Source organism: Culex pipiens, chromosome 1, assembly GCF_016801865.2.
Source record: "Culex pipiens pallens isolate TS chromosome 1, TS_CPP_V2, whole genome shotgun sequence".
Lineage (NCBI taxonomy): Eukaryota > Metazoa > Arthropoda > Insecta > Diptera > Culicidae > Culex > Culex pipiens.
Window position 1 is genome coordinate 121,031,685 of NC_068937.1, and position 14,759 is coordinate 121,046,443.

The following is a 14,759-nucleotide window of genomic DNA, read 5'->3' on the forward strand; positions in this document are numbered from 1 at the left end:
ATTCGAAAAAATGTATGTGGAAAAACATCTTTTCAGGATTTTTGCAGAAGGTGGCGGTTCAATTTCCTACAACTTTGTCGAAGGATGCAAGAAGATCCGAGTTGATTTTGATTTTATATTATATCATAAACCATATGTACGCTTTTTATTTAGAAATTTATTCTAAAATTTTATCATTGCGATTCTGTTTAAAGTAGACCAAACTCATCTTATATCCTTAAATATATTCAAAACATCGCACCGTCCGCAACTCGGCCAGACCGCTTCCGATAGATTTCCCAGTTGCGGAAGTCCTAAATCACCCGTAACTACCCGGTCCGAAACCACAGGATAACGCAAAACCCATTAAAATGCCCATTAGTTACTTTCCTTCTAACACGGGTGGACCACTGACTGTAGGGCAAGGATTAGATTTCCTGGTACGCAGCAGGACCCTTTTTCTCGTGAGATTTCATAAATTTAGTTCGGCCCAAAAGTACGGGATCCACCCACTGCGGGGCCCATCATCCATTGATTTACTGCTAATGCAGTTTGCGTAAGATTCCGGGCTCGATTGGTCAGGAAATATTCAAATTTACTGTTTCTATTTCTTCAAAATATAGATTTGTCAAGTGGATTGAAAACTGTTATTGTAAATGCCTGACAATTAGAAAATCTTATATATAACTAAAGATTGATTCTCCTTGAAAATATTAAGGAAAAAATAGGTTCCTAAAATCGTAAGACAGATTTGAGCCAAAATGATTCTTTTAATTTAGTATAAAATTCAAAAATTATTCTTCTAAATTCGTTCCACCTATCAAGATTGCTCACAATGCCAATTTTAAACTCGAAGCTGAAAAAAGTGCAAACTCATTCGCCTGAAAAGTGAACTTGCTCTCGTTGTAACGCAAATTCACCTCCAGGGCATCGAAGAATCTTTTCAGAACTTGTAACGAGCATGATTTTCGTTTATCTTGCCCTTGTTTACATACTCAACTCACTCCCTCACATGTGAGCAGCAGCGTGAAAAAACGACGCGTTTGATGTTGATTTATTAACACGGAATTTTTCTCACTCGCGTTACTCGTGAAAGGGTTGATAAAAGGAGTTTTTGGGTATGAGTGAGTGAAAAAGTTTCCTTAGCGCGTGTATGGATGTCAATATTTGCCTATTTGTGTGTTAAACGTGTGGTTTAATGAATGAATGAGCAGTTTTATCAGCGGGAAATTGGGACGGAGGAAATGTAATTAATTTTTGGTTCAAGAAGGTGGAAAATTGCTCCAGGGGTTTGAAGGGAATAAGAAACATTGATGAAAACGTTTTTCAAAAACATTTTATAAGAGAAAAATATGAGAAATCCAAAAAGGGTGATTCAGTTATACATAATTCATTGAACTTAGATTAAAACTTCAAGTTAGTCAAGTAGCATTAGAGCTTTTCAAATCTTTGACGTGCCCGAAATCTTAATGAAGGGGGGAGGGGACATTTGTGAGGTGATCCCTGACCAATACTAGAATAAATCTCAAGCTCGACATAAACTTTAAAAAATATTTGCAATGGCCTTAGGCCGTTGCAAATATTTTTCAAACTTTATTGCCCCCCCCCCAACCCCCTCCTTCAAAATTGGTCTGAAAAATCAGGGGGCAAAAAAATATTTTTCCAAAAAACTTCAAAATTTCTATGAAAATATTAGTCTAACCATCTGAAAGCAATCTGAAATGCATTTTTCTGCATTGATAATCATATTTAGCATGTTTTGGCTTGTTTAGAAATGTTTTGAATTTTTATGAAATTCCAATGCACAGCACCGCAAAAATTTTATTTTTCGCAAAAAAATAAAATTTTCGTCAATACTTAGATATTTTGGAAACTAATGATGGCAAAACAACTGGACAGTAGGGTGTAATATGGTTGTATGAAAAAAAATAAAGTTGTCCAAATTTAGCGAGCACAGCGTGTTCAAAACTCGTCTAAAACGTGTTTTTTGCTCGAAAATCACGTTTTAGACGAGTTTTGAGGACGCTGTATCTTCTTTCAGGGACAAGCTAGCACCATACTCTCTTCGGGAAAGTTGTAGAGCACATTCCAGAGCATCCGAATATGAATCCGGTTTTGATATAGCGTGAAACGTGGATTTTTTAAATATCATAATTCAAAAAAAAATGGTTTTTCCCATACAAATTTATATGGAAAATTGAATCGCTTTGCGCAAAGTGAGGACTAAACCAATCGTTCCCAAACTTTGGGGAGTTCTTTAGGACCCCAAAAGGAACTGTAAAATTGCTGTGCTGGAAAATCGATTTTGATATTACACCCTACTGGACAGGTGTATAAGGCTTCATCAATAAAGTACGTCACGCTAAAATCAGTCAAAATTTACCCCTCCTCCCTCCCTTTGTCACGCTTTTCCTATACTAATAACATGCAATGTCACACTTGCCCAGACCCCCCCCCCCTCCCCCCCTAGAGCGTGGCATACTTTATGGATGACGCCTAATGCATTTTAAAACACTTTTTTCATTGAAATGTTGAAAGCATGGCTCGTAATTAAATTTTTTATACTTTTTTTATTTTTTTGCCCCCCCCCCCTCGACTTTGGTCAGAATCGAGGGACATAAACTTCAAAAAATATTTGCAACGGCCTTAACACTAGAAAAAAAAATCCAAGACTAAAAATAAAACCTAAAATTTTACATATTGGAATAAACGTATCGAATAATTGAGATTTTTTCATATAATTCTAAAGTAATTACACATTTTTTTGAAAATATTAAAAATTTACAATAAGCTGCGTATTTTGGAAAAAAGAACTTAAACTTAGTTATTTCAATAACTTTTTCATACAATACAAAAGACATATTATTCAAAATTCACATAATTTTCACAAAACCACGCATTTTCAAAAAGAGCATTGAAAATATTAGTATTTTTTTTTTAATTTAATACTCAAATCATCTGAAATGTTACACATCTTTCAAAAGTAACTTTCCTTTTTTCAAATACTAAATATTCAATATTACGCCATTTTGAAATGTTAGTCTTGATATGAAAATTTTGAAAATATTGTTTTCGAAAAATCGGTAAATTTCACGAATGTTTCATATTTTAACATAGTAAATCGGACCATTAGTTGCTGAGATATCGGCATTAGAAAATGGTGGGTTGTTTGGGTGAGACTTCAAAAACATCAATGTTCCTGTTTTTAAACCTTTGCATGGCAATATCTCAGCAACTAAGGGTCGTATCAACAAAGTTTCAAAAAGCAAAATATAGAAAATCTTCTCAGCTTTTAAAAAAAACATCAAAGGTGGGCAAACATGTTCACTTATTTAAAAAAAAAATTAAAAACTGTGACTATTTTCAAAAAAGTTACCTAAAAATGGCTATAACTTGAAAACGGTGCTCTTTATCAAAATTTCACTAGAGTACTTTTTTTGCTGTTCCTATTCAGACTGTAGTCTCAATTCACCTCAGATGACGGTACATAATGGATTTTTTTCTTCAATTTTGAAAGCAAAAAAAAAATGATAAAGCTCAGAATGTTCACAAAAGTACATGTTGTATACTTTGTAAAAAATTTAATTGTTTAGTACTATTTCAAAAATTCATAGCGGCAATTTTGAGATTTTTTTAAATTTTGAAATATTATTGTAGAATTGTATAAAAATTGTTCCTATATGCACCTATTGAATTGTTTGAAGTTTCAATACGAAGTTTAAAAGTTTATAAATATGAATTTGTTTTTCATATGTATTTCACGTTTTAGATTAGTTATTTTATTTTATTTTGTTTTTGATCCATCAAATTCGTGTGTTCTCTATTTTTTTGTTTAAAGAAGGACAATTGGAAACGATTTTTTAAAATTTTGTAATAAATTTTACAGAGATTGATTAATGTTCATGCCCTTTCCAAACCATACTAACAATCTCTTTTCAAAGGTCTGCAAAGGTCAACTTTGATTACGAAGTCCATTTTTTGATGCAATATTTTCGAGGGGTGCATTATTCAGTGTTTGTGAGATAATTGAACAAGACGCACGCTTCGAGGATGAAATTTTTAATTTTGATTGCCGTCCTAGGCATTAGTGGCTGTTTGGTAAGATTTACATAATTCTGAGGTGAATTTGACTAAATTCATCTTAATGTGTAGGCTGAATACAACAAGCAGCAAATGCGTAAAATAATGGACGCCGCAAGGCCATGTTACCAAAAGTTGGACATTCCCACCGATTCCGATATGCTTGAACGACTAGCATATCGAAAAAATGTCACCTACAGCGAGAAGGAAGTGGTAAGTTTGAGTTTTTTTAAACGAAATCTTGTGAAATTGTTGATAATCTTTCTCTAGGAGTTCATGCTCTGCTTTCAACAAAACTTTGGCGTGTACGACACTGAGGGAAATTTGCGTCCGGATGCAATGGTGGAGTTTTGTATGAAAAATCCGAAAATGGATCGAACTCAAGTGACGGAAGCAATTAATTTGTGCGTTAAAAAGTGCAATGATTTGCCTTTACTAGAAAGAGCGCGAAAGATTTACGATTGCTTCTTCGACAGCAAGCAAGCTTGGTTTTAAATTTAATTGTGGCACTGAGAATAAATTGAAATGATAGTTAATAAATAATTTCTAAAATTTCATCGATGTCATCATTTTTTCCAAAACCATAATTCTCCTCCACTCAACCATGCCCGTTTCTAATCTGCGCCGTTGTTCCAACTCCATAATTAAAATCAGAATCATAAATTTCGCAGAATGTTAAGAAAAAAAAACGCGCCATGCCCTCGAGCAATTCTTTCATTCAAGACTTTTTGCAAAACTTGCGATAAATATAATTACGCGGATAATTAAGTGAAGCCCGCGTGCTACGCGGAGCCGAAAATTCCAAAAATCTGGAAAGAGGGTTCTTGCACCCCTTTTCTTATGCATCCCTAACCCTTTCGAGAGCAGAATGCCCTATTCTTCACCGACGAAGAACGCGAATAATAGGATTGATCGCCTCCGGGGGGTGCCCGTAAATAAACGGCGGACGGTGGTGACGTGTGGCGAGAAGCGGGCCCTGACAGACGCCATGCAGAAACAATGTATCATTTCGCGTACTGTGTGACTTGAACTGAAGAAAAAAGTTAGAGGTTAGGTTTTCAAGAATTGTTTCGGCGAAATTCTGGTCACGTCTTCGGCGAACAAATCAACGCCAACTGCGACGACGTCGTCACCAGGGCAATTGTCCAAAGTTTGACTCGTTAAATATTTAGCTGTAATTGGCGAAGGAAAATAATTAAAATTATGATGGAACCCTTTTTCTTGGGAAGTCTTTTAACGGAGAAAAAAAATCCAATCTACAAAAAGTACCAGCCGTTTGACCAGCATGAAACCATAACAATAAATAAGATGTTTCCCCAGAGTCGGGAGGCCCACCCCTGCGCAGCGATCGCAGCGCCGCCACCGCCCTGAAGTGACAGCTCGAGGGGTAGGACACTGCGTTTTAAATGTTTGTAAAGTCTTAAAATTCGTATTATATTGGCTTGTTTTAATATTATTTTGTGTTTTTTTTTATTTAAATGTACAAGCAATTTCCTGAAAAAATAAAAATATATTTAAAACATTCAAGTGACGCACCCCCCGATGACAGCTCCCTATCCGTCAAGGGGTGAGACACGCACTTTTTTCGAGGAGAGGCCCAAAAACAAGCCGTAAACTGTTTGTTTCGTTACGGGGGGATGCGTGCGTGTATTTTTATGAGATTTTCTACAAATGTAGCATAACACACAACTCCAAAAGTGGATATAAAACACGCAGCGGGACGATTAAACGAGACGCCGGAAACCCCGGAATCTAAGGAAGGCATCCCTGGGCCCGCCGGGGGCTGTTTGGTCGCTGTTCCACAGGGGGACGAAACTTATGTGGTGAAACAAAACGAAATCGTTGGCGCAGATTTATTGAGCTCTCTGGTGGTGGGCAGCACAGGAAGCAACCGGTATAAATTGCGAGCCGAAACAAGCTTGGATGAGGCCTCTACTGTGACTTAATTTATTTGCAAATGTAGCACGGGTTGCAGAATTGGAGGCTTTTACAGCTAAATTCACCTCAGAACAAAATCATTGAAGGATTATTTCTGTAACCATGTCTTGAATCCACTTGTCTGTGATCAAAATCTGAAATAACCTCATCCTGTTTGTTGATTCTGTGGACCATGTCCAGCAAAGCGATAGTGGTCGTCGGTTTTGGATATGTAGTCTTGGTAAATACCTTCGGGACAGTTGGAAATGTTTCGTTGTTCTATCGGTTTTTTTTTTCGTCGCAAAACTGTGGACTTTTTGCAAACATGAGGGTTGTATAACTGGAGGCGTTTGTCTTCAGTGGACACCATGAAGCAAAGTTGTTGGTTTTTTGAACTTTTTTAACCCTCAACAAAGTCAATTTTGTTACATAGGACATTATCAGTGAAAAAATCTACAGAAATGGATAAATTGTTACACGTTTATTTTTTTGTTCTTTTTATCAAAAATACATTTTTTAAGTTTTCTTAACAAAATTAATGAAAAGTTCACGTCTTTAGAAGGATATGTTTTTTTTTTTAAATTCAAAAATATTTTGCAAAATTTTGGCAACAGCATAATCCGATTTGTTCAACAGCTTTTATGCTGATTTGTTTAACAGTCTTTATTAATTAATTACATTCTCTTTAATCATTTTTTTTTAACTTCAACCCCAAATCAATCTTGCAACATCCTCTAACGTCGTGACGCGCATTAGCGCGCAACAGAATTTAATTAAAAACTTGAAATTAATGAAAACATTTTTGCATAAACAAACACTAATCAAGTAAAGTGTTTTCAATTAGCGACACATTCGCCTGGAATCGACATGTGCGCTGCTGCTGGCTGGGTTCTTCCGTCACGGAATGTTGATCTCTCCACTGACGAGCCCCGTCCTAAGGCAAACATCATTCCCATTCCCGCCAAAACTTGCCGGCACCCCTCCTTCAGCAGTGGTCCAGCGAAACAAGTCCACGCGGCGGCGGCGTCCTCCTTTTTAATTGTGATTTATGCTCATACGATTTTCATGTACTATGTGCCTAGCTAGATGATCTCCCTTCTCTCCCTCTACCCTTCTTGAGTTTTAGGGGATGATTGTAATCAGTACGTCGAAGGGTTGGTTGAAATGGTGTGGTTCCGAATTGGTTTATCCTTAAGCTACAAACAGCAGAAAATTCAACGCTACCATCTCTATTTCCCAAGTAATGTGGAAATCGTTACACTTGACAAAACACGCATGGTAAGGGAGGGGGGAAACAGATTAATCAGCATCCACTTAATATCAAAGTTTTTCCTCCGATTTTTCCTTGTGGAAGTAAGCATGTGTGGATGAATCGACCAAGGGAAAGTACTTGAAGGATTACACACGAAAAGGACACACCCAAGTAGGCCAAGGGAGGTTTTTTTCCCGCGGAAAGTTGTGTCTTGTGTTTTGCAACAATGTGAGAATGTAAAGAAATCTAGTCATCCGTGTGACACTTGGAAATGGGTAACAAGATTAGGGTTTTAGGATTGTCAGCTTTGCAAGAAAAGGGAAAATATGTTTTTATCTCTTTTAAGAATTTCAAGACACTGATAATATTAAATCAGCTCAATTATTACATGTTTAAAGTGCAAGAATTATTAAACCATTTAAACCATTGACCTGGTGCACAGTATATACTAACAGGATATCGTAACCAACAAAAGAACAAATTACAAGTTACAAAATTTAATTAAAGTTGCATTCCCACATTATCGAATGTCAGGAACTAATGGTCCAACTATCAAAGTTGAAAAATGAAACATTTGTGAAATTTGAAGATCTTTCTGAAAAAATATTTTGAAAACTTTGGAGTCAAAACTAACATTCAAAACAGGCAAAAATCAAATCTTACGCCTATGTTAGTTTTGCTACCAAAATTTTCAAAATATTTTTTTCGAAAACATCATGAAATTTCACAAAAAAATAATTTTTCCGCATTGAAAATAGTTGTTAAACAACTACAAAACATTGAAAATTGAACCTTTAGTTGCTGAGATTGGCATTAGAAAATATGGGGAATGTTTGGATGAGACCTCAAAAGATTTTTTTTTGTTTCTTTTCATTTTATTCGCTGTATTTAAGCAACCAAAGGTTCAATCTTCCATGTCTCAATCTTATTGTAAATTGTCTGAGCTTTACAAAAAGAAATATTTTCAGGAGCACAATCAATCATGAACACTATTTTTAAAAAATCGAAAAGGGGATTTTTTCAGTTCAAATTTAACTGTTTGTGGCTACATCTTGTACTTTTCGATTGCAAATTTGATTTTACATTGAAAATTTAATCTAAACATTTTGACTAAAATTTATATTTTTTCAAAAAAAAAACAATTTTCGTCTGTACTTGGCTCAAAATGCGATTTGTTGTCCCATACAATATTTGAAAAAAATATTAATTTGGATTTTTGGAAATTGATTTTTATTGTGAAAAGAGTTGATTGAAAAATCCGCAAAAGAAAATTCCTTGCCAAATATAGAAAAAAAAATAAAAATCCTTTCAAATAGGCTTAACAAAAGCTTATTTGATACTCAAACTCGTAATAATAGTACTGATTCAGTTCACCAAAAAAAAATACATAACAACCACAACGCTTCTGATTTGTGTTTCACTTCATAATATTTTGCCAAGCAAAACCAGCAACCATGCTGAGCGCGAATAAAAATTATTGAAAGTATTCAGTTATTCGCAACACTGGCGAATCGTCAGCTTCGGTCATCATAATTCAACAACCACACAAAAACCAGCAGCTTTGACTTTTGTTAAAGCATCTTTAATTAATCACTCCCACTAAGTCCGGTTCGGGACACAGCGCCGGCTTTTTTGCAATTTTAAACCCAACAGGTTCGAGACACACCCTAACATACACAGTTAAAACATCTGGACGATTTTTTATTATTATTTATATTTTACTTGGGTATAGACGTGATTTCAAATCGTTGTTAAAATGTATGCTTTAAATATATTGCTTCGTTATACTGTGCGTCAATCAAAGAAGTTTTGAATATAAATTTTTCGCATAAAACGATACAAACAGGAAAGTGTTGGGTAAGAATGTCCAAGAAGTAATAGGTTTTGGCAACCAAACCTGTTTCTTATAAAACCAGTTAATTTACGTTTTGAATTATAACATTCTTTAATCAGTAAGGAAATGCTGTACATCTCAAAGTGTACATTTAACAAATTAACAGTTGAAAAATAAACACCTCCAAATTTAAGTCAACAAACTACCTTCCAACAAGTTAACCATCTGTATGACTAACGACGGGTAGCGAATTTGTATCCGATCAGGCCAAATACTCTTTCTTCGGACTTCCTCAAATCATCGTTTACGTACCTACCTTCGGTTGATCGTCCGAAAAAAACCCCCGCCGTCGTTCATTCATTCAGCCCAGGTCAGCTCACTTAATTCTCTTGGCCGGCTGATCCAGACCGATCTTAATTGGGTACCGGCTCATCGTCGCACTTGAGGGGACTTTACAGGCAGCATAGACAATCAAACGCAAATTTTTTATTTCTTTTCAATTTGAGTAAATAGAAATTTAAAACGCTTGTTACACTGATTTCTTACAAATTGAAAAATGCACTTCACATCTGTTTGTCTGTGTAGTCTGGAACGAATCACTGTTCTCAACAACGCACTGGCTCAGGTGTTTGGCCGAAAAACTTGGAAGTGATCAGTTGCTGGTGACTCGCGTCCTCGTCCGGTGGTTGTTTGAACGTTTTCGTTCGCTTTCGTGAGTTATGGCACTTTTTGAGGTGCTCAAGTGGATCCAGTTGGGGCTCCTGGCCGGGGCAGCCCTGGGTCACCAAAATCATCCTTCGGGGGCGGGAGAGCTAATTGGAACGAGGTTCCGTTTTCCCAGCGATAACGATGGACACGGTCCAAACTCGGATGTGTACATCGATCGGATAAGCAGCTTCGACCGGTGGTCGAATTACTGGGCTAAGACGCCGAAACCGGATCGGGGGTGGAACGAGGCACCGGGTGGTAGGTACTGACTTATGCGAGTGGTGAAAGTAGTTGTTTTGAAGTGAATACTAGAGTTGCAACAGTTATGTCGAACGAAGAAATGTGGAAATTTTTTATTTCAAAGCGTGTTTGGAGAAAAAGTTCGTTACACTCCTTGTGCATATTCAAAAATAAAACAAAATTGATGTTTTTCACGGAAGGTGGTTTTAATAGTGTGGAAATTTTGTAAAGAGTGAAATGTATATGTGAAATGTACCGTTCTACATTTTTTCGAAGCGTGAAAAGCTATCCGTATTATTGTACAAAAATCTTTTAAAACTTAAAAAATAATAATAAGACGAGCAAAATTATTCAATTTCATTATTACCAAATAATTTCTGAACGAAAAATAAAACATAAATCATCACCCTCCATCATCACAAGATCTAAATTTGCTGAGAAAGCGCGGAAATTAACCTACCAGAGCTCCTGGTGAATTAGAAAACAATTCACAAAGCAAAAAAAAAACACACAGCTCTAACAAAGTGCCATAAATTTCACACCACGCACCAAGGAGAAAAACGGCGGCGTGAAACCCTTTCACTTCCCCCTTTTTAAAGCTAGAGAAAAAAACCTGAAATGACTTTTTTCACAAACCTTAGAAACCATAAATCTTGGCCACAATCGGAGAAAACAGCGTTTAGAAGGAATAAAAAAAAAGTTTCCCGCTTATTCAAAAGAGTTTTTTGTTGAGAACTTTTATCAATTTTCCACCAAACAGGCTGGGGAAATTAGAGTGAAAATTTGTTCGCGACTTAAATGAACAACTGATCGGAGATAGATTGTGCGCTGTGCTTTTTTTTTCGCTCGACTTCTTAATAATTTCACAGTTGGTAGTAATTTATGACGGTTTGAGGTTGGAAAAAAGTTTTTCAATTTCCCTTAATTAAGATCTATTTTGGTGGGCCTTACAGCAGATGCAGCAGAGTTAAGATTAATGTTAATCTCGTTTAATGGAAATTAACACTTGGCTGAAATGATACTTTTTTTCTTACTCTGTTGATGGCGTACGTGACTTCTTCTCTGGCTGGTTAAAATTGACGAATAATTTTGTTCCTAACCATCGGCCGGTGCAGAAATGTTGGACGAGGTCGTTTTTCGGTTTGTCGGCCGCTAATTTGGCATGAAGCTACTCTTCATGAATTGCTCAAGTGTTTAAATAGCGGATAATTGTGCTTTCTTCCGGGATGATCGACAGGTTGTTGATTTTCTAATTCTAAATTTCAAATTCAGAATTAACAAAATTGATTTAACGTGTAAAATCCTTCAGAAACACTTTCGAACGGTAATCTCTGAAAAACTCGGCAGGAATCTTCTATATGAATCCCCGCTATCAAGTTTAACGTGAGAGTAAATTGCCTTCTTTGTTGATTAAAATGCGGAAATGCTGAGCTTTTGTAGAAGGAACAGTGTTGTCATTCAGAAAATAAACTGCATGTATCTTGCCATGTTATTAAAGTTCGGCTTCAGATTTATCTCATTTTTGCTGAGTCATGACGACCACAAGAGCAAGTAGGCGCGGTAAAGAATTCCTTCCAAAATTTGTTGTTGTTGTTCTTTGGTTATTTTGTTTATTTGTTAATTTGTTAATTTGTTAATTTGTTAATTTGTTAAATTGTTAAATCGTTAATTTGTTAATTTGTTAATTTGTTAATTTGTTAATTTGTTAATTTGTTAATTTGTTAATTTGTTAATTTGTTAATTTGTTAATTTGTTAATTTGTTAATTTGTTAATTTGTTAATTTGTTAATTTGTTAATTTGTTAATTTGTTAATTTGTTAATTTGTTAATTTGTTAATTTGTTAATTTGTGAATTTGCAAATTTGTGAATTTGTGAATTTGTTAATTTGTGAATTTGTGAATTTGTTAATTTGTCAATTTGTTAATTTGTTAATTTGTTAATTTGTTTATTTGTTAATTTGTTAATTTGTTAATTTGTTAATTTGTTAATTTGTTAATTTGTTAATTTTTTAATTTGTTAATTTGTTAATTTGTTAATTTGTTAATTTGTTAATTTGTTAATTTGTTAATTTGTTAATTTGTTAATTTGTTAATTTGTTAATTTGTTAATTTGTTAATTTGTTAATTTGTTAATTTGTTAATTTGTTAATTTGTTAATTTGTTAATTTGTTAATTTGTTAATTTGTTAATTTGTTAATTTGTTAATTTGTTAATTTGTTAATTTGTTAATTTGTTAATTTGTTAATTTGTTAATTTGTTAATTTGTTAATTTGTTAATTTGTTAATTTGTTAATTTGTTAATTTGTTAATTTGTTAATTTGTTAATTTGTTAATTTGTTAATTTGTTAATTTGTTAATTTGTTAATTTGTTAATTTGTTAATTTGTTAATTTGTTAATTTGTTAATTTGTTAATTTGCACCTTATGTGGCATTTTACATCAAAATAAGTTTTAACAATTATACAATTTGTAATACGAGACCATGACTGCAACGCAAAGGTTGACCAAGACCAACTTGTCCCGAGAGTGTGATAAAGCCGAACCCGCTCATCGCGAGAACCGGATTGATGAACTTCACGATCCGTTGTTGTCAGCAAACTGTCGCCCCGACGATCTTGAAGTCCACACTCAGTTAGGTTTCATCTCCCGTACGAATCGGTCGGCTTTTTCTTGGCTTCCCGAGTGTTGTGTGATTTTAGACTAAGTTCCAAGCCGTTATCAGTAGACTCAAATTTTGAGATGATCCTCCGACTCGCAGAAGTTGGAGTTTTGCTGGGATTGTTGGTGTTGATCCCGAGTTCCCTGCAGCAGAGTAAGTTCCCAATGGTTACAACCGAGAAGGCAATGACCATGGGGAGTTGCAAACCGGTTATAATCGAAACCGCTACGTCGCCAATACCGGTAGCGTTCGACGCGGGGTTTACCCCAAGAAACGACCTTGAACTAGCTGCTTTGAACACATTACTAAATTCGCTATCGTGCAACTGAGTTGATAGTAAGAGCGTCCAGAAGTGGCTTATGAAGAGTGCAAAAATTTTAAGCCGAACAAGGAAATGTGAAGAGTTTGGTTTACACGTTTTATGTTAAACCTTGAAATAGTGATAACACGATTTGTTATTGGGAAGAGTAGTCTAAACAACTGCATTTTGGTATTCCATTTTGCCATGTTTACATCGTTGGGTTCTTTTAATTCTAGCAAAAACTACTTGATTTAAAAAAAACTAACGTATTTTCACTCCCTCCAGAATGCATGACCCCAACGCGCAAGAACGGCCTTTGCGTGTCGATCCACGACTGCCCGAGCATGCTGGCCTTCTTCGGCGACCGGTTGCTGACCTGGGAGGAGCGTGACTTCCTGCGGCTTTCGGTGTGCACCGGGGCCACGTCCGGCCGGCAACCGTTCGTGTGCTGCCCGGACAAGGCCGTCCGCCCATCCGGGACTGTTGGCCAACCTACGACAGCGTACCCACCACCGGTCATCTCGACAACGGACGCCACCGCCGTTGATCCGACGCCGCGTGGTGAGGTAGCGGGTGGAGTTCTTCCCGACCCGAGGCGGAACGAGTGCGGAATTAGCATCGGGATGAGGATCTACGGCGGTGAGGACGCCGATATTGACGAGTTTCCATGGTTGGCCATGCTGGAGTACGAGAACTTCCGGGGCGAGCGCAAGTTCAGCTGTGGCGGTTCGCTGGTCAACAACCGGTACGTGGTCACGGCGGCGCACTGTGTGGTCGGGGAGGTCGAGAAGAAGGAGGGAACGCTGTAAGTTGAATCGACGAAATTTGTTTTGAACTCCTTGGTTAGCTCTTTCTTTATATTTGCAGAATCAGCGTCCGGTTGGGCGAGTACGACACCACGACCGAGATCGACTGCATCGAGCAGGATGGCGAGAAGATCTGTGCGGATCCACCGGTGGACGTGGCGCTTGAGGAGAAGATCCCCCACCCGGAGTACGACGAACTAAGCAAGGTGAACGACGTTGCGCTGCTGCGGATGGCCCGGGACGTCCTGTACACGGACTTTATCCAGCCAATCTGTTTGCCGCTGCCGGACTTTAGGAGTTCGGTGGCCGGTGACGTAAACTTTGTGACCGGGTTTGGACGCACGCTGAAGGGCAGCCGCAGTCCGATCAAGCAGAAGCTGGGCATCAAGGTGTACGATCAGGACCGGTGTCGGGCCAAGTTTGCCACGAAGAAGGCGGACATTACGTCGAAGCAGATGTGCGCCGGCGGGGACTTTGCCAAGGACTCGTGCCACGGAGATTCGGGCGGTCCGTTGATGAAGCTGCAGAAGGTTTGGACACTGGAGGGTGTGGTGTCGTTCGGAAATCGCTGCGGACTCGAGGATTGGCCCGGAGTTTACTCGAGGGTGCTCGCGTACATGGACTGGATTAGGGCGACCGTTAGGAATTAGGGAGAATTTTAGTGCGTGTAATATGTGTTTGAAGAAATAAAGACTACTCTGAATAATGTTAAGTACGCATTGCTGTTTGTATTGCAGAACGCTGGGAAATTCCAACAAACGTACCTAGTTGTTACTTGGGGTATTCACACACTTTGCAAGCGTTATCATCTTGGTGAGGATTCTCGTTCATTTCCTCTCTGGAACCTTAGTTGAAGCTGCGCAGTCCTGCGAACTGGATCGATTTCTGCTAATCGCGTTTCTGAGCAGAGCAATTCTCTGAGATTTCGGTCATTCGATTTTTTTTGTATTTTTTAATCCGGCTGAAACTTTTTTGGTGCCTTCG

General features: G+C 37.2%; 2 protein-coding genes across 3 annotated transcripts; both read left to right on the forward strand.

Moving 5' to 3' along the window:
• The first annotated feature begins 3,993 nt into the window (after window positions 1-3,993).
• On the forward strand, window positions 3,994-4,620 carry LOC120423292 (uncharacterized). Its single transcript, XM_039587053.2, has 3 exons — window positions 3,994-4,077; window positions 4,132-4,272; window positions 4,330-4,620. Exons 1-3 carry the CDS (start codon window positions 4,030-4,032, stop codon window positions 4,552-4,554), a joined length of 414 nt encoding a protein of 137 aa, XP_039442987.1. The 5' UTR covers window positions 3,994-4,029; the 3' UTR covers window positions 4,555-4,620.
• A 5,106-nt stretch (window positions 4,621-9,726) lies between these two features.
• On the forward strand, window positions 9,727-14,490 carry LOC120423302 (CLIP domain-containing serine protease B9-like). 2 transcript variants are annotated; one of them, XM_039587065.2, is made up of 3 exons: window positions 9,727-10,028; window positions 13,255-13,774; window positions 13,837-14,490. In XM_039587065.2, exons 1-3 carry the CDS (start codon window positions 9,782-9,784, stop codon window positions 14,423-14,425), a joined length of 1,356 nt encoding a protein of 451 aa, XP_039442999.1. In that variant the 5' UTR covers window positions 9,727-9,781; the 3' UTR covers window positions 14,426-14,490. The 2 variants fall into 2 exon arrangements, with proteins under 2 accessions (XP_039442999.1, XP_039443000.1); XM_039587066.2 differs by lacking the exon at window positions 9,727-10,028 and adding an exon at window positions 12,637-12,821.
• Window positions 14,491-14,759: the final 269 nt, after the last annotated feature.